The 21,477-nt window shown below is 46.0% G+C and overlaps 1 protein-coding gene across 8 annotated transcripts in view; it reads left to right on the forward strand.

The window, feature by feature from the left end:
* EVC2 (EvC ciliary complex subunit 2) overlaps nucleotides 1-21,477 on the forward strand; it is a 122,425-nt gene that overhangs the window by 25,000 nt on the left and 75,948 nt on the right. For 7 of the 8 annotated variants that reach the window (XM_032493802.1, XM_032493801.1, XM_032493773.1 and 4 more), the window contains exons 7-9: nucleotides 616-669; nucleotides 8,480-8,614; nucleotides 11,300-11,436. In XM_032493802.1, coding sequence (XP_032349693.1) covers nucleotides 616-669; nucleotides 8,480-8,614; nucleotides 11,300-11,436 — 326 coding nt within the window. The remainder of the gene's footprint in view (nucleotides 1-615; nucleotides 670-8,479; nucleotides 8,615-11,299; nucleotides 11,437-21,477) is intronic. The other variant, XM_032493765.1, reaches the window with a different exon arrangement.

Genomic DNA, 21,477 nt, shown 5'->3' on the forward strand with positions numbered 1-21,477 from the left:
CCCCCTATGTGGGAACTCTTCAAATGAATTCTCACAGCCACCCTAGAGTTGAATACAATTCCCATTGTACAGATGAAGACACTGAGGCCCAGAGAGGTCAATACCTTGTCCAGAGACAGAGCGCTGGTGAGTGATGGGCCAGCCCTGACCTGGGCAGTCCGCTCTCAACACAACCCTGCATGGCTTTTCGGTTGCAGGACATTCTGCCTCCACGTGTGGGGAGAAGTGTGTGCTCCCAGTGGGCCTCCTCAGACCACCCGGTCGGACAGATGGCAGTCACAACGCTCACCCCGTGTTTCCTGAGCAGGGGCGGACTGGAAGCCCCGCCTGACCCCAGCCCCGTGTGTTTCACCCCAGGGGCCCACTGCCCGTGCTGTCTTGGCAGTGAGGGAAGCTGCTGTTTGGATTTCACACGTGCCTCCGGGAGAGAAGGAGGCATCACAGTCCCATAGACCTTTCCCCCAAAGGGACTCTGAGGCCCCAGCAAGCCCCAGCCCCTCAACAGCCAGAGGCCCGCTTAGCTCCAGGCACGGGGGGCGGAAACACACCAATACTGCCCGTGTGCCCCATGCCGAGACCTGCTGACTGATGTGCTTTCTTTTTTTCTTTTTCTAGAATAGAATACAGCTAGAAGCCCTTTTCACCATAACAACAGAAGAAAAGGTAACGGTAAGAGAAAGTGTGTGACCCGGATGCCCGCCTCTGCCCCTGGCGTGTCTCTTTCTGCCAGTGATGTGTGGCCTCTCACTGCTCTCAGGAGCTGAGGGGAGGGGCCCCCGCTGGCCTTAGACTCCAGGCGCACGTGGAGGCTGGGGTCCCCTGGCCCGAGACCGCCCGGCTAGTTTCCCGGGTGCCCCCTTCATCAGGGGCGGGCCGGGTAGGTCAGCGCCCAGACAGGCTGAGGCCCTGCCCACCCACCTGTGCGCCTGCTCAGCTGTTCCTGCCTGCCCTGCAGTGTTCGTTCCGGGGCCAGTGGGTGGTCACGCCTTGTCTTCCCAGAGTTTCCCAGATCTTCCCAGGGCCGTCCAGGGGCAGCCACGCTTCCTCTGCTGTTCACCATCAAACTTCTCCATCTTTGTTCACCATTCGATCACCCGCGGCTCGTGCCTTCACTCATTTGCTTGCTCATCAAATGTTTATTCACCAAATGATCACACTTCACATTTCTTAAGTGCCCTCTCGCTGCCGGCAGCCTAAGCAAAGGACACAGGTTGAATCATGTCGCCTTCAGCACAGTCTTGGGGGACAGATTGTACTTTTAAATCCCCTCCATTTCAGTGGATGGGGAAGCTGAGGCACACCTAGGTCAGGTAGTCTGCCTGAGGTCACATGGCTAGTGTGTCAGGGTTCCCAGACCACCCCCAGGTTCAGTGGTTCCCCAGGAGGACTCACAGGACGGCACGCGTGGTTGTACCAGGCTGGTTTATCACAGAGAAAGGATGCAAAGCAGAGTTGGCAAGAGCACAGGCACATGGGGTGAGGTCTGGAGGGTACCAGGTGCAGGCTTCCAGAGTCTTCTCCCAGTAGAGGCACGCAGGACATGCTTCATTCCTCAGGCGTCAAGTTGTGACAACATATGTGAAGTGCCATTCCATTCCCAGGGAAGCTCAGGAGAGTCCCCAGGATTTGTCCTGGGAGCTGGGCGCGAGGGCACCCTCTGCCTGGCACATCCCAGGACTCCAGACTCCCCGAAGGACAGCAGGTGTTCAGCGTAAATCACATCGTTTGCACAACAGTTTAGGCCTCGTGAGCTGCTTTTATTGGGATGGTGGGAACCCTTCGAAATTCCGGTTCCCAGATGCCAGCTAAGACCCAGCCTTGGGAGCAGCCCCTTCAAGGGATGGAAGTCTTGAGCCTGCTGTGTGAGTCTTTCTGCACAGGTAGTGTTAGAACAGGATTTAACCCAGGCGCTTTGGCTCCAGTGGGCCACACTCTCTCCCAGAGAGTCGATTTCTTGCCCAGAAAAGGTGGGAACAAAACAAGAGTTAAGGACACAGGCAGACGATTCTCCTGGCTGATCTGGGAGCTCCTGCCGGGTGGGACCGTGTCTGATTCATTCCTACGACCCCCTCTGTGCCTGACACTGTGGGTGGCACGCGACAGGTAGAGATCCCTTGATTGAGTTGATTGTCATCAGTGTCATCAGTGATTGCCCTGCAGTGGAGGAGATGGCTGGTCACTGCGTGACTGCAATAAAGGTCAGAGAACGTTCATTTAATTAGTATTTATGAGCCCTTCCTCTGGGCCCCAGACCCCCTCACGTAGATAGAGACAAACCATTCCCAGGACTTTGGGGTGTCTCCAGCTCGCACACTGCCTACAGAAGAACAGGAATAGGTTTCTCTGGGCTGCGGACCCATGGGTGCAGGGTTTGGCAGTGGAGCAGTGGGCTGGATGTGAGCCCCATTGGCCCCTGGGCCAGATGACCTCTGCCTGTGGACCATGTTCAAGGAGGTCACTGAGGGGGAATTTTTGTGTGTGATCTTGGGCACGGTGCTTACCTCCGTGGGTCTCAGTTTCTTAGCTGTAAAATGAGAATAATAGTAGTTCCCGTTTCATAGGGTGGTCGTCAAAGTCAAAGGTGCAGGTAAAGCACTCAGCACAGGGCCTGGCCTCCTGTGAGTGCTCCGTAAACGTCGCCGGTATTATTACACAAGCGCACAACACCGCTGTGCGAGGGTTCCGTGTGAATTGTGAATGAACGTTATGTATCAGGGCCTCAAGCCCAAGTTCCCTTGGGGGCCGCACAGGTGCTCCCAGTGTGGGAGTCAGGCCCAGGCAAGATTCTAGGGCGTTGTGGAGTCTGGGGCAGCCTAGAGACTCAGCTCGCCCATCACCCACCATTCCTCCCCCAACACTGAGACGTTAAACCAGGGGAAAAAAGGCCAAACAGTGCACATCAACTGTGGCTGAATTTGTGAGGTTGTGACCCAACAAATAACCACAGGTGCTGGGGATACTGACAAGAGAGACGGGCTGCTGGGTGGGCTGGCTGGATGGCAGGCCTCCTGGAGGAGGTAAGAATTCAGCTGGATCTTAAAGGAAGGACTTCATTAAAACGGAGGAGAGATGTGTGTAACTGCATTGCTTTGCTGTACACATGAAACTAACACAAATAGACTGTACTTCAGTGAAAAATAAGAATTAAAAAAAGATGAAGGAGAGGTTCCTGAAATACGCAGCTGAAGATCTGACATCAAGGTTAAGCCTATTTGACTGTGGGTTGGACATGAACCGAGATAGACTGGACGCATGCACAGTGCCTAGTACCACTAAGGACACGAAAGGACGCAGCAAGGCCCTTGCCAGCTGTAGCGTATATTCTAGCAGGGCTGACTTGGGCGCCTGCAAAGCTAGCACCATTATGCTAGGGAAGTGTGACAGTGGTGAGTAGCGGGAGCTCGGCGGCAGGGTAGGCACTCCTCTGACACTTTCATCAAGCAGTTAGAAAACACAAAGTAAAGACATTAAGTTATCCATTGTGTAAATTGGGGTCTGCAACACTTGGAAGAGACCCCATCATCTCCTTGATTTATTATTAATTTCCTGCCAGCGAAAGTGACGTATGTCCACTAAGGCCCCAAAAAGTCTTCTTACCCTTTCTGTCTCCTGGATGAATGGAGTCTCTTTGAGAGGAAAATAATCTCTCCACCTCTTGCTGGACATTGAATTCAGGCAGTCCGGGGAACTGGACTTCCCTCCAGCTGGGCACTGTGCCAGGTACCAGGGAGAAGGCCGTCATACTCCGCTACAAGGATCTGGATCTAATCAAGAGAGGGACATTTAAACCAATTGTTGCATCACCCAAATTCATTTAGAATGTAGTTCCAGTAATAATCATAGTGGAATTTTGCAGAAGGATGTGATCAAATCATAGTTTCACCTGAAAATATAAACTTAGGAAGCTAGTGAGACCATTTTGAAATGAAGAGTAACGTGGAAGGATTTGCCCTAGCAGATTAAAAAAAAATCAGAAAGCTACATTAATGCTGTATGTATAATGGTCCCGCAAGAAAAGTCAGACCAGTGGAATGAAGTAGAATGTCTACATGTATGTATGTGATAAAATGCTATTTCAATCAATGGGAGGAGAATGTTTCACTCATAAATTTGGAGGCAACTGACTGGATCTTTTGAAAGAAAAATGAAGATGAATTCCCTAAACAGATTTAAATCTAAATAGACAAAACAGTTTGTGGAAAGTAAATATTGGTTAATACGCTATGAAAAAAAACCATGGAGGAAAATCATGGATTTGAGGACACAAATAGTTGAAAACTTTACATTTGAAAACAGCATTGGGAATGAGAAGTGGCAAACTTGGGAAACTATTTGCAACACACATTAAAAAGGATTAAAGTCTTTAATATAGAAAGATCTTGTATTAATTACTAAGATAAAGAAAGCCTCAGTACATAACTATGTACGGTATGAGAATTTCTCAAATACGAGGATTTACAATGTGTGCCCTTGAGCACAGTGGAGAGAGCATGTAACTCTGTGGGCGGAAGCATGTGGCTTTGAGTTTGACTCGCAGGATGGGAGGCATGTGGTCACATATCACATTTGCCTTCTGGGGGTCACGTCTTGTTTGGATGAGTGCACCAGCCTCCTGCCCGTCCAGCCCTGCTCCCCTCCAGCGCATTGTTCTCACTGCAGTAATCTTTTTGAAGCACCAACCTGCTCACTTTCTGTTCTGGAGGGGCTCCCTATTGCCTGCTGGAAGAAGGATTCAGTGTCCACCAGGAAAGGGGGCCTCTGCTGGCTCCCTGGGCTGTGGGATTCCAGTGTTTTCCACGTCGCTCTGATCTTCTCTTACTTGTCCTCTGGGCAGCTTGTAAACATCCTGCAGGACCCTGACCAACTTTCTCCACTTCTGATTGCTCTGCATCCCCAAGGCATGCTCCTGGCACCTCTTGCTGGAGTCCCATGACATTGGGACATCTGATATACCTTGTCACTCTGTGATACTGAGATTATTCCCCTGGTTGACACTTAATACATTTTGTTGACCTCAGAATAGAACTTTTGCCGAGGGAGAGACTTTAAATATACAGTTTTACTTCCTCCTTTGAGAGTAAAACACCCAGGTCCTTAGAGACTCTGGGAACTGGCCAAGGTCCTGAAGCTTGGTGACAGCATTGCGGAATGGAATCCTGCTGTGCGGTTTGTTCTGTAATCCAAGCCTTGTTCACTAGGTTGTAACTTACCAGCTCTATTAGTAAGTGTGATTGTCTCCACCGGTGGTTAACTCCAAGCTCTCGCTCTTGCTGGAACTGTCCATCTCTGCCCTCAGAGCTGCCCTTCAAAGGCTGTGGGACAAGGGTCAGCAAGTCACTGACCCTTCTGCTTCTTCAACAAGAATTTCAGCTAAATCGCTCCTAAAATCTCTTCCAGGGAAGTCATTCTGTGTGATGTCCCCTTCAAACTCTTCTGTTTGGGAAGGGGTGAGATTTAATATATGTCCATGTGGACATAAACAGCCTCTCTAAACACAGAGACAGACAAAATAGCATTACCTCATGTCCCCACCTCCAGACAGAACAGTTGCTAACACGATGGTTTCTTGCCTTCTGCAAGTCTATGAATATATTTATTACATAGTTGAAGCCAAACTGTATAAACAATTTCTCCTCATGCTTTTGTAACTTGTTATTGGATTTTAAGCATTTAAAGCATTTCTTTTGAAAGGTTTTTTTTTTTTTTTTGGTCTGGCATCACTCTTCCTAAACTCAGTGGTGGAACTCATCAAAGGAATCTGCTACCAGCTAATGTGTGATTAAAGGGGTGGTAGTGACGGCTGAGTCTTTTTCAGAGACAGGAGGGAAAGTTAGCCGGGGGCTCTGAGGATAAGAAAGCTGGGGTCCCTGATCCCCCTTCTTTTTCTTTATTCTTAGATAATGAAATTTAAGATAAATGGGCTCTTTGAAATCTGTACTTACAATGATTATCAGTGGAATTCGTCTGCAAGATTTTTGCCCTCATTTTACAAATGAGGAAACTTCAGCTTAGAGAAAGGAAGGCTCGGGGTCCCGCAGTGTGGTAGGGGGCAGAGCTGCGAGCTGAACCCCAGCTAGAGCCTCAGTCCGTGGTCTTTACGAATATGTCCTACTGCTTCTGACAGCCTTGTTTCTTGTCTTCGTCATTTCTCCCTTGGCTGTGACATCCAGGGTTATCCTCCAGACTGAAGTCACACAGTAGCCAGATTTCTTTTTCTAAAATATTGGTCTTACTGTGTTACTTCCTGGCTTAGAACCTTGCAGTGATCCCCGCCTCCCCAGCCTCCTCTTGAAAGCCCTTTGGGACTCAGGCTGTGTCTCTTGCCACCTGCAGGTCCCATTCACGCCATTTCCTCTGCTTGGCTGACCCTCCTCTTGGTCTGGCTTGTTGTCCTCTGCCCATGGGTCACCTCTTGGAAGGTCTTCTTTGTCCTTTGAGCCAGTTTAGAGGTTGCACATCCTCCCACCTTAATCCTCGGGCATCCCCCTCACCCCAGCCTCATGTCACCCCAGCCTGCGTGCCTAGCCATTCCTCCGCAGGATGCTGAGCTCCTTGGAGCAGAGTCCAGGTCTCTTTCCTCCTTGTCTCTCCCACGCCTGGCACTGGGCTCATCGAATCCATGAATTAACTTGATGTCACAGAAAGTCACAACCACACGCAAACATCAAGTCAAACCTGTGAGCCATTGTGATGTAGCCACTTAATAGGGTTTCAGGCAGAGGGGATGATAGAGAAGCTTGGTTTTGCACACGTGAAGTGTGAGTTCTGAATTTAAAGCATAGTTTGAAAGATCAAAAAGGAAGTACTTGTCCTCTGGTGAAAGTTCGATAAAAATGTTGATAGTTAAACAGTTTTGATGGGACTGTGAAGGCGTTTGGCCAGAGACTCAGGAATTCTAAAACTCTGCCCTGCTAGTCACTCACCACAAAAGGGTGAGTGGTGTGCTCAGGGTGGGAACCAGAATGTTCACGGTGGCACCGGCGCCTGGTGGGCCCATGCAGGGCAACAAGTAAAAGGCCAGGCTGGAGTCTGGGGAGGCAGCTGTGGCGTGGAGGCTGCTCGCCTGAACTGCTGGGTGTGAATCCTGGGTCTGCTACTTAACAGCTCTGTGGCCTTGGGCCATCTGTTTAATTTATTTGTACTTTGGCACAATAATTTGAAAGTATGGATTGAAATAGTGCCCACTTTATAATATGGTCACGGGGAGTAAATGGATAATGTGTGTAAAGCATGGCAGACACCCGGTAAACACTCCTGATTAAATAGATGAGCCGAGCTTTGCACGGGGCCCCTCCGCCTCAGGGTGTGGTTTAATCTCCTTGCTGTGGGGTATTTTTAGCCCCATATTACAGATGAGAGAACCGAGGTTCCCAGAAGTCAAGTCAGTTGCCCAGAGCATCGCAGCTATTTGATAGAAGAGGCATTTGCATTTAGGTCTAAATGATTTGCAATGCAGAGCTGTTTTTATTTTTGCTCAAAATGTCTTTGGGAGAATTTAAGGAGTTGATTGTTGTGAAAGCGTCAACCCAGGGGTTCTCAAAGTGTCTGGTTCCCAGACAAGCAGACAGCAGCATCCCCTGGCAACTTGCCAGCAACTCCACTTCTCAGTTCCTGCCCTGGGTCTAGTGACTCAGAAACTCCAAGGGTGGGCCCGGCGATTCATGTTGCCACAGACCCTTCGGATGACTGTGGCGTGAGCTCCAGTGTGAGCCCACAGCCTGACCCATCCCGAGTGCTTAGCAAAATGGCAGCTGCTGCCGTCATTGGCACCATGTTCCAGATCCCCCAGAACTGGTGGAGGGAGGGGCAGATGGGGAGTGTCTAGAGCATCTTGCTTCTTACAGTTGTTTTTTGCTGCCAGCCACTCCTGGCCCATCCGTGGACTCACACTAGGCCCAGGCTGTCGCTGATTGGAGCCCAGAGGAAGCCTTCGAGGAGAGGGAAGTAGGCAGGGCACATCAAAGTAAGCTCATGTGAGCTCTGGAGTCCACCGTGCCTCGTCGTTCATTGGGTTGCCTGGCAGCTGGCCTGCCTCCGCCTGTGTGGTGCTCCCCCCACCACGTGCATCCTTCAGAGTGATCCTGAGGTCCAGAGTGGGCCACACCTCCCAGGGCAATAGCATCTGCAGATTTCTGCCCGACTCGAAATATTTCACAGATACTTCGTGCTGCCTTAGGTTTGTTATGTATTTGAGTTGGGAATTTAACCTTCCTGAGTGCCTGTGATGTGCCAGCCTTGGGGTGGATGGTCCTACTGTATGCATGCCTCCATGTTCAGCTCCTTGAAGTATTTGCCCCATTTAGCTCAGGCCCAGAGAGGTCCAGTGATGGTCTCAAGGTGACCAGCTAGTAGGTGCCAGAGCCCAGTCCAAACCCAGGTGGGTCTCGCTAACTGTTCCACTCTCCCTTAGTCACAGCTTGATTTGAGAGATGGAAGGCATGACCACGAACAAATCTCTCTCTGCCTCTTATCCCCGTAGGTCCTGCCAAACCACGGCCTCCACGCGGCCGGGTTCTTCGTGGCCTTCATCCTCTCCCTTCTGCTGACCTGGACTGCGCTTTTCTTCATGGTTCGATATCGGTGTTTGAAGGGAAGCCTGCTTACCAGACATCAGGTGGGAATCCATCTGCATCTTCTTCCTGGCGGGTGGTTGGCTGGTGGTAGACGTGGGGTGGAAGTTTATCCTTCAGTTCGGTGGGTTTCAAGTCTGGACAGATGCCGGAATCCCCGGGGGAGCCGCGGAGGTGCGCTCAGACCCAGGTCCTCCTGCAGAGGTCTGACCGCTTTGTCCTGGGTGCATCACCATCCTTAGTAGTTTTTAAAAGCTCCCTGGATGACCCTAATGTGACCAGGACGGAGAATCCCTGCATTCTGGCCGAATCACTGAGCACCCACCTGTGTGGCCCACTTTGTATTCATGCCACATCCTAATTCAGGCCCTGGTCCACACTGTCCTCTGAAAAGACTTTGAAGACTCACTTCATCCTCAGGGTGAAGCCCAGACTCCTTAGCACAGCTCATAAGGAAAGCCTCCCGTGGTCCAGCCTCACATGTCAACATCCCGCTCTACCCATGACTGGGTGTCTCCGAGACCCCCGAGCTCTCCACACTCACCTCGGATGCTTTTTCGATCCTCTCTCTGTTTGTCAACAAGCAGAACTCTGACACATCCTTTAAGACTCATCTTGGACTTTGCCCCTCCCTGGACATCATTACTGGCCATCTCCTGGCTGAGTTAGGGGCCCTCTCTCTGGGTCCCTGCGCTAGCTTCCGGACCCCACGCAGCATTTATCCTAATGTATTAGGCCCATCTGTGAACTCCTCGATCTCGGCTTTCCTGTCTTGCTCTGGGTTCCCACAGAAGCACATCCTGAGACCAGGATCCACATACAAATAGTTCCTATGGGGAAGTGATCCCAGGAAATAATGAGAGGGGTGGGGGAGTGAGGCCGAAAGGGAAGGCAGCCAATCAAGTCATGACTGTGGGCACCTGAGCTTCATCCCCCATGGGAATGGAACACTGGGGCCAGTGTCGATCTAGCTTTGGCATCAGCCCGCCTAAAGGGAGATGGAGCTGGGACACTCAGCCATCAGATCCCACTGGTCATTGGTTGAGGACAAGAGGGCAAGGGGGCCAGGCCAAAGGGTGATGTTATTTCCCCGGCATGGGTTCTGAAGGCCAGCAGGAGCCTTCAGGGAAGGAAGCGTAGGTATTGGCTGGTGGATCTTGGGTGAGAGGGCACTGAGTGGCGAGGGTGAGGGGACATGGTTGGAGGATGAATGGTGGCTGCGATATTCCATCACCTGGTACAGAGCCCGGTGCTTAGAAGGCATTCGATGAATGTGTGAAGGAATGAATGCACCCTCGGCCAATCAGTAATGGACAGACAGAGGAAGGTGAGAAGGCACTGAGGGGAGTGAGCCCCTGGTTGGGCTGTTCCGTCCTGCAGGGCCACCGGGGCTCAGCTGCTGCGATGCATTGTCACCCAGAGGTCCAGCACCGCCTTGAAAGGAACATCTGTTATCTTCCTCCCTCCCTGGATGGTGAGGGAACTGAAGCCCCTGAAGTTAAACAACCTGCTTCAAGTGTGAGCGTAGGCTGGGACCTGGCTTCTGAGGAGCCCCCGCCTCCCTGGAGGCTGGCAGTCCTGCCCTCACCGTTCCTTTTGCCTCTGCTTCCTGGAGGAGAGAATTGTCATTTCAAAATGAGGTCAGGCCACCCTCTCCTGGGCAGGCAAAAGGCTTTGAGGAGAAGGAAAATGGCCCAGCTAATGAGACATCCTGCTTCCTCTCCCAAAGCTGTTATCGATCACAGAACAAAACTCACCCTGCTGTTTTGATGAAGGAACAAGGATTCATTGCTCGGAGATTAAAGTCTGATTGTTACAACCGTGGGAGGAAAGCAGAGTATGAATCTGATTTCAGGTCTGAAGACCCTTGTAGTATTTTTTTTTTCCTGCATCACAAAATGAACTCTTTTCACATTTAAAAGAATTTTTCCACTGCGGTGGTGATCAGTGGGGCCACGTGCTGTAAAACAGAAGATAGCCTTTAGAGGTAGGTAGACTTGGGATCAAACACCACCGAGGCTCTTTATGGGCTGTGTGAACTCAGATGATGTCATTTCATCAGTCTGAGCTGCAGTTCCCATACATGTAAAGCGGGGGCGTCAGCACTTCTTTTGTGTGACAATTTCATGATATAACACATACAAGGCACGGGGACAGGAATTCTTAAATGTGAGTATAATTATCACCCATTTCTGCAGAGTTAATGATGTTGGTGCAAAACAGGCACATCGTCCATCCGGTCGGAGGGTTGAGCTTAATTATCTCTGATGGCACTTCCATCTTCCACATCTGTATTTTGATTAGAAACCCAGTCAGATCCATGATGTTGAAGTTCATCTGCTAAATGTAATTTTCCCCTGCACGACGATGGGGATGCTGTTGGGGATGATCATGATGGTGATGGTGATGATGGTGGTGGTGATGATGATGGTGATAATAAGATGGCGGTGATGATGATGAAATATTTTTATTGGGTCTTTATAGTTACGAAGGTCTTTCCAGCCATTGCTTTGTTTTAGCCACACAACAAGCTTGTGCACAGCTACCAGAATTGTGATCCTATTTCTCTGACAAGAAAATGAGGCTCAGCAAAGTGTCTTGCCTGCTCACCAGTGCTGGGGCCAGCTAGGTTCTCTGCCTGGGGATCCCCGCCTTCCTCCATGACTTTCCCAGCCCATGGCCTTCAGAAGAAGAGCCACTCAATTGTTGTTTCTGAAATTCTCCTGCAGGGCCAGCATCACGAGAGCAAGCTGGAGCACTCCCAGTTCACAGCGGATGGTGTGAATGAAGACCTTGCTCTGAATGACCAAATGGTAGACATTCTGTCTTCAGAGGACCCCGGGAGCATGCTCCAAGCCTTGGAAGAGTAAGAATTCCAGGTCCCATTATACTTTCACGGATATGATGAGTGTTCTAATGACAGCAGTAGGAGAGCAAACACTGAGTGCGTTTCATCCTTTAACTCACTCCAGGGATCATTCATTTGTCATCAGCAGTCATAATCGAGTAACTGCCACGCACTGAACACTATGCTTGGTATCTGAGAAAAAAAGATAAGACATGGTTTGGGCTAGGAGGTGATCTGACCTAGTGAGAACACATGAACAGAAGTGACCACACAAGTCTGATGAATACCACGGTAAGACTGGGGCTAGCTGAGCCCAGGAGAAAAAGTAATTACCTCTGAGCTGCTCGTGGAAATGCTTCCCAGAGGAAGAGAGATTTTCACTAATTCCTGAAGCATGAGCAGAAGCTTTCCCAGTAGATTAAGGGAAGGGAGGCTTTTCGGGGCAGATCCCAAGATAGGAAATGAGCAAGACACATACATTTGGCAAAGTGTAAGCAGCTCAGTACGACTGATGTGTGGGTTGGGGTGTTGAGTAGGACAGTGAAGTAGAGAAAGTGACACCTGGAGAGAGAGGCCAGACCAGGAGATGTGATTTTGGCTAAACTGAATTCAGTTCTTTTTAATTTTAATTTTTTGTCTATTTATCTGTTTACTTTTAAGGATCATGATCTGAATGTTTTTATTTTATTTTATTATTATGGGGGCAACACTGGTTTATAGCATTATGTAAGTTTCACGTCCACAACATTATATTTCTACTTCTGTATCCCCTACACTGCGCTCACCACCAAAAATTTAGTCTTCATTGGTTACAGGGCAGATGACCCCCTTTACCCATTCATCCCTTCTCCCCACCCTTTCTTTGGTACCCACCATTCTGTTCTCTGTATCTACATGTTTGCTTTTGTTTGGCTTGGTTTATTCATTATTTTGTGTTTTCGTTTGTTTGTTTTCTGTGCTCCACATATGAGTGCAGTCATGTGGTATTTTCTTTCTCCATCTGACTTGTTTCACTTACTAATACCGTCACGGTCCATCTATGTTGTTGCAAATGGCAAGACTTCATCTTTTTATGGCTGAGTAATATTCCATTGTGTATATACATTTCTTCTTTATCTTTTGTCCGTTGATGGGCACTGAGGTAGCTTCCATAGCTTGGCAATTGCAAATAAAGCTGCAGTGAGCATAAGGGTGCATATATCTTTTCAAATTAGTGTTTTCACATTCTTTGGATAAATACTTAGAAGTGGGGTATATATATCCAGTAGCTGGATCATATGATAGGTCTAGTCTTATTTTTTTGAGGAATCTCCATAGTGTTTTCCATAATGGCTGCACCAACTTACATTCCCACCAACACTTGTTATTTCTTGCCTTTTGGATAATAGCTATTCTAACAGGCATGAGGTGATACCTCATCGTGGTTTTGATTTGCATTTCCCTGATAACTAGTGATGTTGTTTTTGTGTGCCTGTTGGCCATCTATGTGTCTTCTTTGGAAAAATGTCTGTTCAGCTCCATCTATTTACTGATTGGGTTGTTTCATGTGGTTGTTGTTGAGTTGTATCAGTTCTTTATATATTTTTGGATATTACCACGTATCAGATATATTATTTGGAAATACCTTCTTCCAGTCAGTAGGTTGTCTTTTCATTTTACTGATGGTTTCCTTTGCTGTACAGAAGCTTTTTGGTTTGATGTAGTCCTATTTGTTTATTTTTGCTTTTGATTCCTTTGCCTGAGGAGACATATCTAGACAGATACTGCTGAGACCTGTGACCAAGGATGTATTGCCTTTGTTTTCTTTTAGGAGTTTTATAGTTTCAGGTCTTACAGGTAAGTCTTCAATCCATTTTGAGTTTATCTTGGTGTACGGTGTGAAATAGTGGTCTAGTTTCATTTTTTTCATGTGGTTGTCCAGCTTTCTTAACACCATTTATTGAAGAGACTGTCATTTCTCCATTGTCTATTCTTTGCTCCTTTGTTGTAGATTAATTGCCCATATATGCATGGGTTTATTTCTGAGCACTCAGTTCTATTCCATTGATCTGTGTATCTGTTTTTGTGCCAATACCATGCTGTTTTGATTACTATGGTTTTGTAATATAGTTTGAAATCAGGGCATGTGATACCTCCAGCTTTATTATTTTTTTTCTCAGGATTGCTTTGGTTATTCAGCGTCTTTTGTAGTTCCACATAAATTAAAAATTTTTTGTTCTCTTTCTGTGAAAAATGCCCTTGGGGTTTTGATAGAGATTGCATTGAATCTCTAGATTAGGTAATATGAACATTAAAAATACCTCATTCCATCCATTAACATGGGGTATTTTTCCATTTATTTGTGCCTTCTTCGATTTCTTTCAGCAATATTTTATACTTTTCAGCATACAGATCTTTCACCTCTTTGGTCAGATTCATTCCTAGGCATTTCATTTTTTTTTGTTGCAATTGTAAATGGAATTTTTAAAATATTCTCTTTCTGGTAGCTCATTGCTAGTGTGTAGAAGTGCAGCAGATTTTTGTAAGTTGATCTTGTATCCTGCAACTTTACTGTTTATTATTTCTTTTAGTTTTTTTGCTGGAGTCTTTAGTGTTTTCTATATATATACTTATGTCATCTGAAAATGGTGACAGTTTTAATTCTTTCTTCCTAATTTGGATACCTTTAGTTTTTTTTTTTTTTTTTTTGCCTAATTCCACTAGCTAGGACTCCAATACTGTGTTGAATAAGAGTGGTGAGAGTGGGCATCCATGTCTTGTTCCTGATTTCAGAGGGACAGGTTTCAGTTTTTCACTGTTGAAGATGATGTTAGCTGTAGGTTCATCATATGTGGCCTTTATTATGTTGAGGTATGTTCCCCCTACACCCATTTTATTGAGAGATTTTATGATAAATAGATACTGCGTCTTGTCAAATGCTTTTTGTGCATCTATTAGATGATCAGATGATTTTTATCCTTCATTTTGTTAGCGTGGTATATCAGTTTGATTGATTTGAAGATGTTGAAGCATCTTTGCCTCCTTGGAATAAATCCCACTTAATATGGTGTATGATTCTTTTAACATATTGTTTATTCAGTTTACTAATATTTTGTTGAGGATTTTTTCATCTATGTTCATGAGAGATACTGGCCTGTAATTTTCTTTTTTTGTGTTGTCTTTGTCTGCTTTTGGTATTAGTGTGATGTTGGACTTCTAAAGTTAGGAAACATTCCCTCCTCTTTTGTATTTTGGGAGAGTTTGATAAGATAGGTATTAAATCTTCTTTTAATGTTTGATAGAATTCAACTGTGAAGCCATCTGGTCCTGGACTTGTGTTTTGGAGGCTTTTTGATCACTATTTCAATCTCTGTACTAGTAATTGATCTATTCAGATTTTCTATTTCTTCATAATTCAATTTTGAAAAGTTGTATGATTCTAAGAATTTGTCCAATTCTTCTTTGTCAAATTTGTTGTACACTGTCCATAATATTTTCTTATAATCCTCTGTATTTCTGTGGTGTCTGTTGTTATTTCTCTTCTTTCATATTTGATTTTATTTATCAGTGCTTTCTCTCTCTCTTTTTTAATCTAGCTAAAGGCTTGTCAATTTTATCTTCTCCAAGAACCAGCTCTTAGTTTCATTAATTTTTGTCTTTTTAGTCTCTATTTCATTTATTTTCACTTTGATGTTTATTTCTGTCCTTCTACTGACTTTGGGCTTCATTTGTTCTTTTTCTAGTTCCTTTATGTGTATAATTAGATTGTTTATTTGAGATTTTTCTTGTTTCTTGAGGTAGGCCTTATTGCTGTGAATTACCTCTTAGGGCTGCCTTTGCTGCATCCCATAGATTTTTTGGTATGTTGTATTTTTGTTTGTCTTCGGGTACATTTTTTAATTTCTCTTTTGATTTCGGCATTGACCCAATAATTGTTCAGTAATATGTTTTAGTCTTCAGATATTTGTGATTTTTCCAACTTTCTTCTTGTAGTTGATTTCTAGTTTCATACCACTGTGTTCAGAAAAGATGCTTGGTATGTCCTTAGTCTTCTTAACTTACTGAGAATTGTTTGTGTACCAACATATGATCTGTCCTTGAGAAAGTTTCATGTTCACTTAGGAGAATGTGTGTTCTACTGCGTTTGGATGGAATGTTCTGTACAAATCTATCAAACCCATCTGTTCTACTGTTTCCTTTTTGACTTTCTGTCTCCATGATCTATTCATTGATGTAAGCAGGGTGTTAAAATGAATCTCTCATTATTATTGTGCTGCTGTCAGTTTCTCCCTTTAGGTCTGCTAATACTTGTTTTATATATGCTGGTGCTCCCAGTGTTTGGTGCATATATATTAATAGCTGTTAGATCTTCTTGATGCAGTTTCCCTTTTATCATTATACACTGCTCATTTTTGTCTCATTACCTTTTTTGGCTTAAAGTCTGTTTTGTCTGATATGAGTTTGTCTACACCCCCCTTTTTGGCTGCCATTTGCTTGGAGTATCCTCTTCCGGCCCTTCCCTTTCAGCCCATATTTGTCTTTAGAGCTGACAGGCAGCATGTAGTTGGGTCTTAATCCATTCAGCCACTCTGTGTCTTTTGATTGGTGAATTCAATCCATTTACATTTAAGGTTATGATTGATAGATGAGGACTTAGTTCTACCATTTTATCTTTTTTCTGGTTGCTGTATATGTCCCTTTTTATTTCTGGTGTTTCTATCTGCCATTTTGATTTGATGGTTTTCTATGATGTTTTTCTCAGTTTCCTCTTTTTTATGTTTCATGTCTTTGCTCTAGATTTATAATTTGTGGTTACCGTGATGCTTGTATAAAACTTTTCAGATAAAATAGTCCTTTTTCTGCTGATAGCATCTTATCTTCATTTATGTGTACAGAGTCCATCTTTTTTTTTCTTCCCCTTTTGTGTTTTTTTCCCCTCAAGTTATCCATTTTTATGTTGTGAGTTACCAGACTGAAGTAGTTACCAGTATTTTTTCTGCTTTTTTCCCTCTCTCTAACTTTTATGTTATAATAAAGTGTTTTAAAACCTATTCTGGAAAAGAGTTACAATTTTCTGGTTCTGTCACCTTACTCAAACTTTTGAGTACTTTTCCTTTCTGTTTCTGGTAGAAGAACTCCTTCCAGCATTTCTCATAAGATAGGTCCAGTGGTGATGAACTCCCTCAGCTTTTGTCTGTTTGAGAAAGGCTTTATTTCTCCTTCATCTCTGAATGATAACCTTGCTGGAGAGAGTATTCTTGGGTGACATTTTTTGTCTTTCAGTATTTTGAGGAGGTCATTCTGCTCCCTCCTGGCCTTTAAAGTTTCTTTGGAGAAATCTGCTGAGAGCCTAATGGTGGTTCCTTTGTAGGTTACCATCTTTTTTCCCTGGCTGCCTTGTCATTGACTTTTGACAATTTGAATATAGCGTGTCATGGAGATCTTTTTGCATTGGGGTAATTAGGTGTTCTCTTAGCTGCATAGACTGTGTATCCAATTCCTTTCCCGGGTTTGGAATTCTCAGTTATTATTTCTCAGAATAAACTCTCCACTCCTTTTTCTTTCTCTTCTCTGGGATACCCATTACCCTAACGTTGCCCTTCCTAAAAGAGCTGGATAGCTCTTGTAGACGTTCCCCATTTTCTAATATCTTATTTCTCTTCCCTCTTCTACTTGTGTCATTCCTAGATCTCTGTGTTTGAGCTCGCTAGTCCTCTCCATAGGGGCTGCTCTGTTTCCAATGTTTCCCAATGCGTTCTTTACCTCCTTTATGAGCTCTTCAGCTGCAGAATTGCAATTTGGTTCTTTTTTTGAGTTTCAATTTCTTTGATAAAGTATTCCCTCTATGCATTCATTTTATTCCTCAGCGCATTGAACTGCTTTTCTGGGTCTCCTTGTAGCTGGCCAAGTTTCTTCCTGACAGCTGTTTTGAATTCTCTATCAGTTAGATCTCAGTATTCCATGGCTCGAAGCTTGGTTTCTGGAGAATTGACATTTTCTTTTTGTGGTGCAATGTTGCTGTGGTTCTGCATGACGCTCGATGAAATGTCCCTCTGCCAGTGCACTTGTAGTCTTGAACACCTTTCCGCTTGATTCTGAGCTGCCTCTAGTTATATTCAGGAGCTGGCACTTCCCATCCTCCATTGCCGCTGTCAGAGGTGTGGCTCCGTGCTCTCGTTATCGCTTCCTGTGCCTCTGAGTTTGTTGGTACCTTGCTGTCGCCATTGTCACTGGTGTTGCTTCCTGGGACACCAGGATGGAGGGCTCGTCTGGAAACCCCTGAGTTGCAGGCTCTGTCACCACAGGGGAAGGGGGAGGGTGGGGGGAGCTGGCTTCATGCAGGCACCTCTACCATGTCCAGTGTTGTGAGGTTCATGGGTTCATCTGCTGGGAGTGGGGAGCAAAGTTGTGGGTGCCTCAGTGGCTGGAGAACAGGGTTCGAGACCCCACTGCCACTGCTGGCCAGTTACTTATGGCTAAAGGCTCTGCTGCGGCTGGAATATCAGAGTCTTGTGCATCCCCTCCCCCTGCTGCTACTGGGATGTTTGGGGCTGGGGGCTCATCTGGCATGGCTTGGGGGGCTAGGACTGCAGGCACCATCTCTGCTGTTCCCCCAGTTCTGCCTCCACTATGTGTGCCAGTCTACTCACCTTTAGATGTACAAATGTGTGGAATTTTCTGGCATCCTGTTAGGCAGGGGCCCCTTTGTTGTACTGTGGGTGTTTTACTGGTTATGGATTAAAGGAGGAGACAGAGAGGATGTCTCACTCCACCATGATGCTGATGTCCTCCTCTATACCCATTCTTTTTAGGTATTTAACAAATACTTATAATTTCTATGTATGTGTAACAGAACATAGAGCCAGATGTGGTTCTGAGAACTTTACAAATACTTACAATCTTCTTAACAACCCTAGGAAGCAGGTACTGCTGTCTTTACCATCCTACAGATGAGGACTCAAGGTTAAGGAGCCTGCCCCAGGGCACACACAAGTAAATGAGAGAGCAGGTTTCAGACCCACGTAGTGTGGCTCCGGGATACATGCTCTTGGTCAGGGTCCTGCGCTGACCGTGGTTTCTCCTGCCAGGCACATGGCTCACAGTCTCCTGGTTGTCACTCTAAAATTGATCATTTTAGCTTTTCCCTCTTTCAGTTCACAAATGTTGACAGATGACTTCTTTATGTTTCCCTTTTTCAGTTGCTGCCAAAATTCTCAATCTCATCTTTTGTTTCCTCAAACATACTAAGCAGAATTATTTTTATGTCTCCATCTGAAAACTTGACTGTGTTTACCCCTGTTTGGCGTCTACTACATGTTGTTCCTCTTAGTTTGTGATCATACTTTCCTGTCTCCTTGTATGCCTGTGTAGTTTTGATTGTGTCCCAGACATTGTAATGAAAACTGAGAAGACAGTTTGAAGACTAGGATGCTGCTGCCTTCTTCCAGGTGGTTAAGGGTGTGCTTGTGGGCTACCTCGATCTAATCAGAGATGGAGTTCGTTCAAAGTCGGGCTTCATTTCCTTCAAGGTCTGGTCTGTTTCTGGTACATCTTTACTCCTGAGGTATGAATACCAACCAGAAGGCCAAGGGATTTCATCATGGTGATGTCTCCTCAGCAGTCTTTGAACTCCAGGTTTCATCTTCGGAAATTCTGCTCAGCTTTTCAGCCCCTGCCTCTTCTAGATCTACCAGATGCTCTTAGGAACAGTGTCCCCAAATATGGGACTCTCTGAGCTTCCTAGTGCTCCTAGATCTTGACTTCATGTTTATTTACTGCCTTGTTAGCCCTCAGATACTTTCAAACAGATTTTGTTTCTGTCCAACTTTTCTAATTGTTTTCAGTGGGAGAGTTTGTCAAATTTACCTTGGCCACCCTCAATAGGAACAGATCCCATCTTTGCGTAAACCGTCCTCTGGGCAATGAACCAGATTCAGTCCTTGCTGTCAGTGGCAGCGTATGACCCTGTGTTTTCCAATGTAGATGTGGAAACAGGCATGGCTTAAAATAGCATAAAGCAACAGGGCCACCAAGTGCATTGGTTAAGACCATGGTCCCTGGAGTTAGATCAGGGTTTAAATCTGGGCTGTGACACCATGTGGCCTTGGTTAAGCTACTTAAGTGAAGGCTTAGGATGGAGAAGAGGAGCAGGGTCACAGAGATTTCTGGATGTCAGACTCCACAGTAAGTACTGGAGACTCAGGGAATTTTTTTTTCAATATGAGTAGATTGTGTTTTAAAAAACTACTCTGGATGCAAATAGAAAATGGCTTAAAAGGGAGAGTGGGGAGACTAGGGTTGGGGATGTCGAAGTGTGATGTAGGGTGAGAACGGTGGACTTGAAGGGAAGGGAAAATCTCAGATGACTCCCCAGGGTTCTGGGTTTTGTTTGTTAGTTTATTGATTTATTTTTGAGGGGGAAAGGTGGGGGCACCCAACAGTTCCAGCCTCTCAGTAGATCCCGAGATTGCAGAAGTGTCCAGGAGCATGGAGGACGGAGGGGGTCCACCTTCATGACAGCAGTTAGATGCTGAATCTGGGGCACAGATCTTTGGAAGATTATGCCAGATACACCATCTGAAGGGACTGGATTCTCATTTGGTTATAGCAGCATTTCGTTTTTACCTTTTTTGCTTTCTTATTATTAATAATGGGACCACGTTGGAACCCTTCAGACTGGATGCCATGTACAACAAACTTTTCCTGATCCTAGAGTCAAGGTGCAGAGCGTCTTCTGCCCACTTCCCCCTGGGGAGTCATTGCCGTGAATTTAGAGTCATCAGCATGCTGATAAGCTCTAATGCTTTATATTTTTGTGTATTTGTGCAGCGTATAAAAATGTACAATCTCTTTCCCATGCCATAGTTAACCTGGTCCTTACACTGATGCTCTATTGCACATCTAGCTTTCAGTATTGGATAGTTGAAGAATCTGCTGCTCGGCTAAGTCGAGAGGTTTATCTGTAGTCACACATCTAGTAAGTGACAGAGCAGGACTTGAGCTTTCTCAGTATTTAACATCGGGCACACTGGATTTTGCAAATATTCTCTGAACCTCAGTTTCATTATTGCTTATCTGGGGAAACTGTGACCCACCGCCGGGGGACACTGTAAAGTGTAGCGATACAAAAGAGACGTATGATAGAGTCCTTACAGCAACGTTGCCTCTGGGTCAGATTTAAAGGGAGATGAGCAGATCCCAACAAGAAGCGTTCAAGACGATCAGCACTTCCTTGAGTCTTTCTCCAGACCGTTGCAGGCAGCAGCTGAAAATGGAGGCGCTCCAGAGGCAAAGCTGAGCAGCCCTGTGACCCTGTTTCCTGGAACCTGCTAGCGGTGTCCTGCGGTGAGGAGAGACAGGCCCAGGTTAGAAGCAGAAGCAGAGAGTGGCCTCCTCTTCAGAGGGACTGCTCACCGAGCTGGAGGGGAGCTCCGCTGTGTCTGGCTCACAGCGCCTTGTGAGCCGAGCGGGTGTTCTCAGCAGAGAGGGCCTTTCCTCCTGCTTGGAAGGGGGCTCCTTCCCAGCTGAGTGAGCGCCTCTAGGCAGGGCCAGCCCGTCAGCTTTGTGACTGCCTGGATGACCTCGCACCCAGCTGGGAACCGGGCCTGTGAATCCATTTCTGGGTGTCAGGCTTCTGTGGTCATTCAGGTGTGATCCTTCATTTTAGCTTAATTCCCTAATCACAATGCCAAGGGTGACAAATTAAAATTCACTGCACTGTCCGAGAGGGCGAAGGAAGGACAGGCGGGTGGGGGGGGGGCGGCTGCTTCCTGGTGGGGAGTAATAAATGTTTCCAATGATAGTAAGTGGTAGGAGCAGGGGATCACCAACATATTTCATAGCTAAAAGTTTGTTTTCTTCCAATACTTGGAAATGAATAATAAAGTGAAAGGACTTGATTTGTGTGATCAGCACCCAGGTATTTAATTTGCAAGAAGGCCATGCCCCATCACCTTCTGACCTGCGTCGTTAGTGCTGTAAAATAGGAAAGTGTTGGTCATCCCTGCTTTGTTTTAGACTCAAGAAGTGATGACCTTTGAGAAGCACATCTTCCTTTCTCCCAATGTTTTATGAAATTAT

Source organism: Camelus ferus, chromosome 2, assembly GCF_009834535.1.
Source record: "Camelus ferus isolate YT-003-E chromosome 2, BCGSAC_Cfer_1.0, whole genome shotgun sequence".
NCBI classification, from domain to species: Eukaryota; Metazoa; Chordata; class Mammalia; order Artiodactyla; family Camelidae; genus Camelus; species Camelus ferus.